General features: G+C 33.2%; 1 protein-coding gene across 1 annotated transcript in view; it reads right to left on the bottom strand.

The window, feature by feature from the left end:
- Window positions 1-2064: 2064 nt before the first annotated feature.
- The window catches only part of LOC106082115 (homeobox protein homothorax), a 359165-nt gene continuing 348060 nt past the window's right edge, over window positions 2065-13169 (bottom strand). Inside the window, exons 12-14 of the mRNA XM_059363270.1 lie at window positions 6810-6886; window positions 2694-2752; window positions 2065-2484 (exon numbers count right to left, since the gene is read on the bottom strand). Of these exons, the coding sequence (XP_059219253.1) occupies window positions 2324-2484; window positions 2694-2752; window positions 6810-6886 (297 nt within the window). The 3' untranslated portion in view covers window positions 2065-2323. The remainder of the gene's footprint in view (window positions 2485-2693; window positions 2753-6809; window positions 6887-13169) is intronic.

The following is a 13169-nucleotide window of genomic DNA, read 5'->3' as shown; positions in this document are numbered from 1 at the left end:
GAAGATGCTGGAAGAACTTGAGTAATTTGAATCAATAAGTCTAACAAAGTATGTTGACGAAAGTTTGAGAAGCACACAAAAGTGGATGCAGATAAGAATGGTTTGGGAAGAGGTTAAACGTATCAAAATACAACGGTTACGTTGCCTAGGTAATGTTGTCAGAATGAATGAAGAAGCACCTGCGAAGAAGTCTTTTGAAGCCATCACGGTGGTACATGAAAAACCGGGACGGCCAAGAGCCCGATGAAAAGATCAAGTGGTGAGAGGCACCTCGCAACTTGGTGTCAGAGATTAGAGAAGAAGCGCAGAAGGTCGAGGCGCTTGGAAAGCTATTCTACGTTCAGCGAATGGGACAAAAATTCTGTCAAAGCCAATTAAAGTAAAGAGAAATATTAAAATATACTAGTTCGACAATTTAATCGAAGATTAAAAAGCACTGTCAAAAAAATTTTTACAGTTTGAAATTCACTGCATTAAAGTTTGAGAAGCATTGTAAGAAAAATTATATAATTTTTTATTTATCTGATATAGTTTTTTGAGCGCACAACAAGCCGATTACTGGCTTAGGTGTATGTCCATAGTGGCATGAGTGGATTAATATCTGCACCCTCTTTTCAACCTAACCTAACATTTTATTTATCTTCCAGTTCTTTTGATGTAGATCCTTGATTGACAATTTAATAAAAGTTTGCAAGGCACTATCAAAAAATTTTTTTCATAATGAAATGCACCGCATTAAAGTTTGAGAAGCACTTTTGGAGAAAGAAACAAGGTGTAAATATTTTTTTTTAATTTCTTTGCACGTGATGTTGACTTACAAACTTGATTGACAATTTAATCCAAATTAAAGAAGCACTATTAAAAAAAAATATTTATTGATTTATTTCAATTTTAAAAACTTATTTAAAATTTTTTTATTATAATCTTTTTTATTATTACATTAAATTTGTCTGCAAGTCCTTTGATTTACAATTAAGCAATACCAAGAAATTTAAAGTTTGAAATGCACTATATCCTTTACCTTTTATCCTTTACCTTTATCTATACCTTTAGACATTTTTTATTTTTTTTTTTTCAATTTATCTAAACGTGCTTTCGATCTTAAAACTTGATTGACAAGTTAATCAAAGTCTAAGAATCCCATTAAAAAAATAAATTTTTTTTAGCTTGAAATGCACTGCATTACAGTTTCAGAAACACTTTTAGAAAAACAAAGTGCAAATAATTTTTTTTTTTAATTTGTTTCCACGTATTTTTGATTTAAATTTAAGTTTAAGAAGCAATGCCAAAAAAAAATTAAAGTTTGAAATGCACTATACTAAAGTTTGAAAAGTACTTTTGGAATTTTCTTTTTTTTAATTTCTCTAAAAGTGCTTTTGATCTACTTTATTGACAATTTAATCAAAGTTTAAGAAGTAATATCAATTTTTTTTTATTATTATTCTCTCTTCCTCATTTTATTTTTCCATTTTTCTCTATCGTTTTTTTTTCTTTACTCAAAATTTTTTTTTTTTTTGCATTAAAAATTTTAGAACTTCTTTGCTTTTTTTTTCCTTACCTTTTTCATGTGTTTCTTATTCGCCTTCAAATATTTTTCTCAAAAATGTTTACGGTTTTTGTTCAAAGACCTCTGTGTCGTTACTTCTAGCAAAACCCCAACGTGTTGAAAATAAAAAGGAAATTCTTAAAGTTTTAAATCCATATCCGTTTGTTTGTTAATTTAAAGCTGAGTAAGTATGAGTTGTTATAACGGTGATTACGTATATCCGGTATGCTTCGAAAAATGTTGTGTTGTATTGATGATGATGATGTTTATAATTTAAATCCTGTGTGGGCATTCTGGAACATCTTCCACGTTTTTTTTTTATTTAATGAAAATGTTGCCTAAATCTATTTTCTACATTTTCCTTAAAATTTCAAAAATAGTTGTTTAAGGGGGGGAGTGAAGTTGTTTTCTATAAACTGTATACAACTGTATGCATCTTCATCTTCTTCATTATTTTGGTTTGTTTGCCTTTTTCCAAAACAGAAAAGGCTTCTTCTTCTTCTTGTAGGTATTTCATGTTTTTGTTTTTGTTTTTTTTTTTTTGGTGCATATTTTCCATAAACTCTTCCAACGGCTAAAGTATTTTATAACTTTGAGGTTAGGTTATGGGGAAGAGTTTTCCTCATGTTGCACTTTCTTTCTTAGAATTTTGGATTGGAGGAAGGTTTGGGTTCATATGGAACAGGTTATGCCTAATCCTTTGTTGTTGTTGTTGATGTTGTATTCATTTAGTTTTGTCCTATATTTTAATGTTGAGATTTATTGGGCTAAACTTGATTACAAATGTTGTCCATAGTATTCAGCATGTGGATAGTGGGGATAGGCTTGATGGAATCCAGGATCACCAGGAGGGCGGTGCATCATATGGGCCTGACTGTCCATCATATAGCCCATGGGATCATGGCCATAACCGGAGGGACCAGCATGGGGGGTATAGACTGGAAATTAAAAAGAAAAGAGTTAATGTATATGGCTTTGTTGTAAATTTTTTGCCAAAAATATGTTTATTAATATTCCTCTCTAAGTCTTTCTGATTTATTGGCAATTATCGAAACGTATTAAGCTCCTTCATATAAAGCCTTTAATCCGTTTTTCTTTGATGTCTATCTATACAACATAATATATGTAATATTAAACGTATAATTACCTGCACGGTTTGATTGATCAATCATTGGCTGGACAATTCTTCGTCTCGCATTAATGAACCTGTAACGATACAAAAACAAGAAAATAAATATAACAATGAATGCCAGGAAGCGAAAGGTGTATGAGAGACAGGGGGAGAGAGAGAGCACAAAAACATAAATTGATTTTCAAGTAGTATGAAAATCCAATCCTTTGGTTTTAACAAATCATAATTAGGCTTATAATCCCATAAATGTTTATTTCATAAATAATTTATAATATGATTTATAACATCTCATTTTTTTTCCTGCCTTGCCTTGCCTTGCCTTCATAATAATACGCCAGAGATCATGGTAAACTGGGTAGGCAATGGCAATGGGGAGCTAATGCAACTGCTGCTCGCATTGTGACTTGAGACTTCAGTCAGTTTCGGTTCTTAAGAACAACAACCATAAAAAATAATAAGTTTTCTGTGATGTGTTGGTTTTTTTCCAGGCATTTCGTTTTTCATCCTGCATTGAATTTTTTCTTTTTTTTTGTAAATATAACATTGCATTTGTGATAAAAGTCTAAAATGCCGACAATTGTATATATAATATATACTTATATATAGTTATGTTTTTTTTTGTTGTAGGTTTTGGTAGATTGTTTTGCTTGGTTGCGTTTTTTTTTTCTCCTTCCAATAACCACCTAACAACCGAAGCAAAAAGCAGCATCAACTGCAGCTACAGCAGCGGCGGCGGCGGTATTCTCTGAGCTCTAAGCATGAGAAGAAAATGATGATGACGATGGTTGACAAAATCATAACGTGGCCCAAACTGCCAAAGCTAAGCAGCCACAGAAAAAAAACCAAACACGCCATTGACTCAACAAAATTTTGCCGGTGTATAAAGAAAAACAACCTGATTTCGTTTTTTGTGATTATTTTGTTCTTATTCGAGAGTCAGTCGTTTATGTTGCCCCGGGGTTGTTATAGTTTTTGTAACCACAGAATCATGGTCGTCGATTCAGAGTCTCTGTGAGCTACAATTTTTTTCTTTTTTTTAGCCATTTTCAACCATTGATGTTTAATACAAAATATTTTTTTTTTTTTGCTGTTCTTATTCCATGATATTAGCTTTGATTCTTGAATAGGTAGATAATGTTTTTTTTTTTCCTTCAAGTAGGATGGGGGGTTTTCGAACTAACAATTTCTTGGCAAACAAACAACACTTATTTGTAGTAACTAAAGGTTGTTGCTGGTATTGTTGCAAGGCAAAGCGTTTGTTGTGATGTTGGATTTTCGATTTGTTTTTTCTTCACTTCTCTTGCAGCATAACAAAGTTAAAGAGCGAGAGATATGAAGGAAAAAAAAACAACCTTATTATTCTTGGCTACAAATTGAGGTTAATGCACTAAGATTGCTTGTTATTTTGTTGCGGACAAATGTTATTGCTGGCAGAGTTGTTGCTTTCGAGGGTCATTCAATATTTTTTTCCGAAGGCCAGTTAGAAGAAATTAAAAAAAAAAAAAAAAAAAAGTAGTCCTTCCAAGGCATAATTTGTTGAAAAATTTAAATTTTAAAGCATATTTTTAGGGTGTGGAAGATTTCTTTTTTAAGAAAGATATCTGAAGGATGTAATGAATAATTTTGCAGCAAACCAAGATAGAATGTAAGAGATGGCATTGGAATATTAAATCAGCCAGTAACTAAGATCAAAGAAATTTGTAAATCAAAAAAGTTAAAATGTTTGCAGCAACAGCAGAAAGTCTGCTAAAAATAAGGCAGCTGTAGTTTTTTGCTAAAATAGCAAACATTTCCTGCTGCTTTGAAATGAAAAAAGTTTAAAGCAAAAATTCAAATAAATGCTTAAAAATTGGCAAACATTTCAATTAATGGCTGGCAAATGCCTCAATTTTTGCTTAGAAGTTAAAAAAATTGTATGGACTCATTTAAAACCTGTAATTTTGTATAAACACAAGAGAATAGGATTTAAAAACTTAGATTTAACTTAGATTTAATTTTTAAAGCCTACCTTCAGGCTAAGGAAATTTTATTACAATAAATTTTTCAAAATTTTATGCAGGAATTTAAAGTAGAACGATATAAAAAAAGGTTAAAGATCAACAAACAACCTGATTTTTACATATAAAAATTTTTATACAAATTTTTAAAACTTTATTGCATACTTTTGGGTTTTGAATAACTTTCTAGCCATTAATAAGTGAATAGCGTGTAAACTATATTTTTTTGATGAGAAAATGGTTTCTCTCTTTCTGATTGGTACCATAGAAGGCTCCAATAATAAGACCTAGAAAGCTAAAAAATAGGTAATTCGTGAAGAATTTCGTTTTTTGTTTTCAAAAATATAGACATACTTTCAGGAAATTTTTTAGGTTACTTTTTTAATTAAAAAAAAACATACTTTTGGTTGGTTTTAATATACTTCAGTAGTAAAAAATAGGATAGTACTTTTTGTTTTAAATTTGATAGGAAAATCATAGGTTTCCTGTCAGAAATTTTAAATAAGATTTAATTTTTAAAGCCTTCTTTTAGGCTAAGGAAATTTTATTGCTATAATTTTTTTGAAATTATATGAAGATTTAAAAGAAGCTTAAAGATCAACAAGCAGCCTAATCTTTACCTATAAACATTTTAATTCCATTTTTTAAGTTTATTGCATACTTTTAGGGTATAAATCATTTTCTAGCTGACAATAAGAGAAAAGGGTGAAACTATATTTCTTTGAGCAAATTCAATAAGAATATGATTTCTTCTAAAAAAAAACTTCTAAAATTTTCTTTTAAAAAAATTTTATTTTTGACTAACATGACATTTTTATAGTCTACTTTCCACTGTTCCTTGGTGGAATGTTCATGGCCAAAATTCGCAATTTGCAATTTTACTTTTAGGCTTATACAATTTAACTAAAATTTTCCTATTAGAATAAAAAACACGTTTTGGCATAGAAGGCTTTAGTCATAAGGCTAAGAAAGTTAGTTCGTTAAGAATTATGTTTTTTATTTCCAAAAAAATTAGAGCATACTTTCAGGTAATTTTCTTTTTTCGTCACTTTTCAATAAAAAAAAAAACATACTTTTGGGATGTTATAATTTTCAAGTGGAATATAAGAGAATAAAATGTATTGTTTTTTACTTTGATAGGAAAATTATAGGTTTCCTTTCAAAAGTTTTAAATTTTAACTAAGATTGAATAAATCCCTTAAAAAATTCCCTTCAAAAAATTTAGATTTTAACTAACACGTTTATTTTTTATGCTTGGGAAATTTTGCCAAAATTTTCCAATCACTATAAAAAGTACGATTGTAGCATAAAAGGCTCTAAGAAAAACATTTAGAAAGCGAAAAAGGGACAATTCGTTACGAATTTAGTTTTTTATTAAAGAAAAATCATAGCATACTTTTAGGTTTTGTGTCATTTTCTTAATAAAAAATAAAAATAAATAATTTTATAATCCCTTCAACAAATCGGCTATGCAAATTTACCCACGAACATTCCTAAAGGCCTTCCAACATAGGCCATCATTAGTTAGGGGATATCTACCACAAAAATTTTACCTGATGTTCTTGCTGAATTCGAACACAGGCTTTCAGCATTATAGATAGACGTTAAAACCTCTGCTTTGTGGGGAACCACGGCTACCAGGGAGTTAAAAAAATTTCTTTCTTCGAAGATTCTCATTATCTTGTATGGTTTTTTTCTTATGGGAATTATTCTAAAGCATACATTTAGGCTTCGATTAAGCGTTTTTTTACCATCTCGCAAATGATAAGTAATGAAATGCTTTCTTCTACTACTGTTAGAATTGACCACTTTCACCAGAATTAAAAGGATAAGAGGGATAAAGAGTGACCTCAGTAGATTAATAAATAGATCCTTAAACAGAATCGCTTCAAAAACTATGAATTATCTTATATTGTGTAATCTTTATGCCCTCTTCTTAGCTTTTTTCCCCCCATAATCTGTTTCCCTTCTTTTCTATAACGACTGTTCGGGGGCCCAACATTTTGTTTTTTTTTTTTTCAAATATTGAAATTGTATAATTTTTCTTCATAATCATTATTTAATTTTTGTAAAGAACCTTCAGGATTTTTTTATTGGATTTTATTCATGTAATGTTTTTTGGTTTTGAACTTACCAATTATTAACTTGTAATATCGTCAGGCCGGTATCTTGTGCCAATTGTTTTTTCTGATCTTCGGAGGGGTAGGGATGCTAAAAATAGAAAAATACGAAAAATTATTATTTAAAAAAAGTCACACATTTTATAGCGATAAAAATAAACGTAAACATATTTTTTTTATATTGAACCAAAAAAAAAAACAGTAGCCCTCAAAATATGGCATAAGTCTCATCAATCATATGAATTTCAAATATTTTGTACACGCTTTTGCCTATCATTTATACCAACTGACAGTTTGTTGGTTTATCTAAGACAAAAGATATTTCTATTAAAAAAAAAAAAACGAAAACATTTATATATGGACATAAATTAAATAAAAATTAAGGCATACATAGAAACAAAACAAATGATTATCTTTTTGTTATGGGGGGAGGGGAGATGGTGAACCAACAATTCTTAACGCCATTAGGTAAGCATTTCACTTGTGTCAAAAGTCCAGGGTAATCTAATACTTTCCCATTATCTGTATTTTTTTTTTTTGTTTTACTGTTTAGTGAAAGCCAGTAAATGTACTTAAAATGTCCTCATTTTGTTTTCTGGCTGGGCCAATGTTTGAAAATGTTTAATGTCTGCTTAAGTTATTTTAGATCAATCTACTATAGAAGTCAACACAAATTTAATATTTTTTTCTATACTAAAGGGGAATTTTGTATGCACATTGCACATATTTTCATTTGGGGGCTTTAGTTTGATTTTTTTTTTTTTTTGAGGGGGGTTTTTACAATGTTGGCTCATTGGTCTTTTGGCTGCTTGGTCGGCTGCCACAACCACCTCCCCCATAAATTCTTTTTCGATATCGCATTGTCGAAATCCATGTCTACATGCCGCCTTAGTGGCGTCAGTATGTAAACAATAATTGTTGTTATTACTATGATTTTTGTATTTTTTTTTCCTGCAACGCACATTGCAAGCCTCACGGCTTCATATCATCGAATCATAACAACAATTCTAAACAAATCTATTTACAATCATCACCATTCCACACTAAAAAAAAAACTAAAAAAAAAATTATACACGGCTCGTTTGCAGCTAAAAAAGAGAAATATCGATTGAAGTACTTGAAATGCAATATCATTGCACCATATCGCATAGCACTCAACAATTATGCGTGTGTTTTGTTTTCGAAGAGCAAAGGAGGACAAGGAGGGGATGCCACACAAACCTACAACGACACCAATATGGTGTGGTTGCTGTCCAAACCATCTGTGGGCCACAAGCTTCTACTCCAGAAGAAGTGATATCGGGGGTTTTTTTTTTTTGTATTGTAGAGCATTTCTCTAAGAATGTGGCGTCGATCATGGTGGTATTTATTAAAACAACACCATTGGTTTTTTTTGTCGAATATCATGGTGTTAAGTCCCATCTTGATTAGGTGTAGGGACTTTGGCATACCATATACGTTTAGGGTAGCCCCTGCTGTTGTTTCCAATCTAATCATAAGTTGTAATCTCTTTTGTAATATTTTCCAACTCCCTCCCCTTACCCATCCATATGTAATCTAAACAATGTGGCGCTTATAATTTTTGGCTTTCAAACAAAATATGTTTGTAATCTTATTGATTTTTTCCAAAAATACAGTAGCCTATGTTTATTTTATGATTAATCGAAATAAAAAGTGTATTTGTGCATGTGTAAAGAAGATAAAACTAAAGGGTAATGTAAATAATTTTGGGAAAAATTGGGGAAAAAAAATTGGTTTTGTTGAAAAGAAAAATCCAATGAAGTAGAGGCATACCATAAACTCCAGTAGACTAAAGGGGAGATTGTTCTAAAAGATCGCTATTCGCTTTCTTCCTTACTCCGATCTATCTTCAAACACCCACTCCAACTACTTATTAAGACCATGTTAAGAAACTATGCCAAATCTATCCAATATCTTCATACTAGAAGAATATCGATTGACCGACGGAAGGACAGACCCGAATTCAACAAAATTGTTTTAACTAAACTTTAAGGATTTGGTTTTTTTCTCATATTTAAATATCGTTCAGCTGCTTTTAAACACCCACGCCATGGCCTCTATGAATACCTTGTCAACATTTTGATTGACATACCCCTTTCAAGGATCACATTTTTCCACATATCCTGTTTCTTCTGCATTTCAATAGGATTCACACACAAAAAGGAAGTTAGTTTTAATTACCGCTTAAATAACTGCCGCTTTGGCATTGTGTTTGTTAAACCCCTTTTTGGCACTCTCCATTTTTTTTTTGCAAGAGCCACAAATCACCACAATTGATTTCCTAAAGCTGTACGCAAGAGAAAAGTGAAACCAGGCACGAGTCACTAGTCACTACTTCCGGCAGCTGAGGGAGGAACAAAGATTTTGTTAAGAATGAAATCGAAAAAGTGAAAGAATACCAGCAAGAGAGAAATAAGTTTGGCCGGGATCGCATTTGACGAGTTCTTTACCCGGTAAAGAATAATGGATAAGAGTTGCTATGCAAGCTATAGTCAGATTTGAACCATAAACAAAGTGAATGTTGAAGACCACAGTAGAAGTCATTGTGCAAAATGTCAGCCAAATTGTGCCCCATAGGCTCAAGAAGTAATATCGGAAGATCAGTTTATATGGGAGCTGTTACCGGCTTTATATCGATTCAGATCCTATTTGACACGTATGTGGAAGATCATGGGAAAAGCCGTTGTAAAAAATTTCAGCCAAATCGCATAAGAATTGCGCCCTCTATTGGCTCAAGAAGTCAAGATCCAAAATCAATATCAGCAAAATGGCGCCTTTTTGGGATTTAGACCTTAAAGCTGAAGATCGGTCTCTATGGCAAATGCAAATTTTGCCCACGAACATTCCATTAAGGAACTGGGCCAAACTTCTCTGCCAAATCGCATAAGAATTGCGCCCTCTATTGGCTCAAGAAGTCAAGATCCAAGATCAATATCAGCAAAATGGCGCCTTTTCTGGGCTTGAGACGTTAAAGCTGATGATCGGTTTCTATGGCAAATGCAAATTGGCCCATGAGCATTCCATTAAGGAAGAGGAATTGCGCCCTCTATTGGCACAAGAAGTCAAGATCCAAGATTAATATCAGCCAAATGGCGCCTTTTCTGGGCTTAAGACGTTAAAACTGAAGATCGGTCTCTATGGCAAATGCAAATTTTGCCCATGAACATTCCATTAAGGAAGAGGGCCAAACTTCTCTGCCAAATCGCATAAGAATTGCGCCCTCTATTGGGACAAGAAGTCAAGATCAAAAATCAATATCAGCAAAATGGCGCCTTTACTGGGCTTTAGACGTTGAAAGCTGAAGATCGGTCTCTATGGCAAATGCAAATTTGCCCATGAACATTCCATTAAGGAAGAGGGCCAAACTTCTCAGCCAAATCGCATAAGAATTGCGCCCTCTATTGGCTCAAGAAGTCGAGACCCAAAATCAATATCAGCAAAATGGCTCCTTTTTGGGCTTTAGACTTTGAAGCTAAAGATAGGTCTATATGGCAAATGCAAATTTTACCCATGAGCAGGGACAAACTTCTCACATATCAATGAGTGCAGTCCGATTCAAGTTTTAAGCTCTATGCTAAGAGGGCCTCCTTTATATAGCCGAGTCCGAATGGCGTGCCGCAAATTGACACCTCTTTTGAGGAGAAGTCTTTACACGGCATAGTACCTCGCAAATGTTGCCAGCATAAGTAGGGATAACAACCGCTAAACATTTTATGATGGTCTCGCTAGGATTTGAACCCAGACGTTAAGCGTCATAGACGGACATGCTAAGCTCTGCGCTATGGTGGCCTTCACCGTAGCGCATAGAGACCACCGCCACCCATATCTAAATGTAGCCTACTCTGGATCATATTCGGGACAGTTGTTGGTAGTTTTGATACAATTCCCTGTTCCAAATTTCAGCGAAGTCGGGTATTAAATGCGCCTGTTATAGGCCTAACATCCAAAATCGGCAGGCCGGTCTATGTGGCAGCTATACCCGAATTTGTTCCCATCTGGACCATTTTTATACCCTGCACCACCATGGTGGTATAGGGTATTATAGATTTGTGCATGTGTTTGCAACGCTAAGAAGGAGAAGAGCTAGACCCATCGATAAGTATACGGATCGGCTTAGAATCACTTCCGGATTCGATTTAGCTATGTCCGTCTGTCTGTCCATGTATTCTTGTAAGCAAGGTACAGGTCGCATTTGTTGTCCGATTTTCACAAAACTTTGCATAAGTGTCTTTTTTGGTCCAAGCACGAACGCTATTGATTTTGAAATAAATCGTTCCAGATTTAGATATAGCTCCCATATATATCTTTCATCCGATGCGCCCTTTTAAAGCTGTAGAAGCCACAATATTGGTCCGATCCTTACAAAATTTGGCACGAAGTGTTTTTTTTAACCACCCAAAATGCTTGCAAAATTTTATTGAAATCGGTCCAGATTTAGATATAGCTCCCATATATATCTTTCATCCGATATGCCCTTTTAAAGCTGTAGGAGCCGCAATTTTAGTAAGATCTCTACGAAATTTAGCATGAAATGTTTTGTATGACGTTCCAATATGTGTGCAAAATTTCATCTAAATCGGTTCAGATTTAGATATAGCTCTCATATATAACTTTCGTCCGATTTGACCTATAAAGGCTGTAGAAGGCACAATTTCGGTCCGATCTTTACAAAATTTGGCACGAAGTGTTTTTATTAACGACCCAAAATGCTTGAAAAAATTTATTGAAATCGGTCTAGATTTAGATATAGCTCCCATATATATATTTCGTCCGATTTGACCTATAAAAGCTGTAGACGGCACAATTTTGGTCCGATCTTTACAAAATTTGCCACGAAGTGCTTTTTGTGACGTCCCAATATGTGTGAAAAATTTCATCATAATCGGGTCAGATTTATATATAGCTCCCATATATTACTTTCGTCCGATTTCACCTTTAAAGGCTGTAGAAAGCACAATTTTGTTCCAATCTTTACAAAATTTGGCACGAAGTGCTTTTTGTAACGTCCCAATACGTATGCAAAATTTCATCTAAATCGGTTAAGATTTAGATATAGCTCTTATATATAACTTTCGTCCGATTTGACCTATAACGGCTGTAGAAGGCACAATTTCGGTCCGATCTTTACAAAATTTGGTACGAAGTGCTTTTTGTGACGACCCAATACGTGTGCAAAATTTTACCATAATCGGATCAGATTTAGATATAGCTCCCATGTATATCTTTCACCCGATATGGCCTTTTAAAGATGTAGTAGCCACAATTTTGCTAAATTGGGCTGAAATGTTCCATGTTGTCTTCTGCTATGACTTCCAACATCTATGCCTTGTACAATTCAATCAGTCTATAAGCTGATATAGCTCCCACATAAACCGTTCTCTCTATGATCCTTGCTCGGTTCGTAGAAGCTTTTGTAGTTGCTGGTTTGACATAAGTTCGGTACGTGGAATAAAATTATGTCCTTCAACGACATTTCTTTTGTATAAATTTTGAGCAGAATCCATATTGGTGGGCTCCCAAGATTCGTCTCAGGCGAACTTATCCCGCTGTTATTTGTTCTTATTTTATTATATGCAACGATTGTTTTCTTTGTTTTAATGTCTATCGTAATATTTTAAATCCATAGCAATTTTTTTTAAATTTTTTCATTTTTCCTCCCCTTACATTCTTCTAATCTCTCATATTTTCTATTGCAATATGTTAATATGCCCTTAGAGGGAGTGTTTTGTTTGCATATATGGGCAGCAACAAGACAAAAAAAAACACACACACCGCACAACACAAAATGATGGACAGCCACACCATCAGCCAAAGTAAACCTAGACATGGAGACATACAAAAGGTGGAGCATTCCCTAAAAGTACTGACACCTAGACATACAGCTAGCATACCATGAATAAGGATAAACTATCTTTACAAATGGCAAATATATGGATGGACAGACAGATAGATATTGGAAATATTTCTTTTTACCATATATACATAGCACATATATTATATATGGGCAAGCTTAAAAAGGATAACAAGAAAATGCATTCTCATCATCATCATCATCATCATGTAGAATATAATACACAAAAGGTATGGTTTGATGTTTATATGTGAATGCATGTGTTTTACATACATCTGGATTGTATTGAGATTGTCCAACCCTCAGACAATAGACCAAGGATATATTTGTGTTGAAATTTTTGCAATTTCAAAACATTATTTGTTTGGATATATGTGAGTGTGTGTGTGTGTGTGTGTGTGAGTACATACATGTGTATGTAGAACATATAAAATGTTTTCTAGCATTGTAGAAAAATTCAATAATACAAAATACAAATGGGCAAAACCTGACCAAAATGTCC

This window comes from Stomoxys calcitrans, chromosome 2 (genome assembly GCF_963082655.1).
Source record: "Stomoxys calcitrans chromosome 2, idStoCalc2.1, whole genome shotgun sequence".
Lineage (NCBI taxonomy): Eukaryota > Metazoa > Arthropoda > Insecta > Diptera > Muscidae > Stomoxys > Stomoxys calcitrans.
Note: the sequence above shows the minus strand (reverse complement) of the source record. Positions and strands in the feature narration are given on the sequence as shown.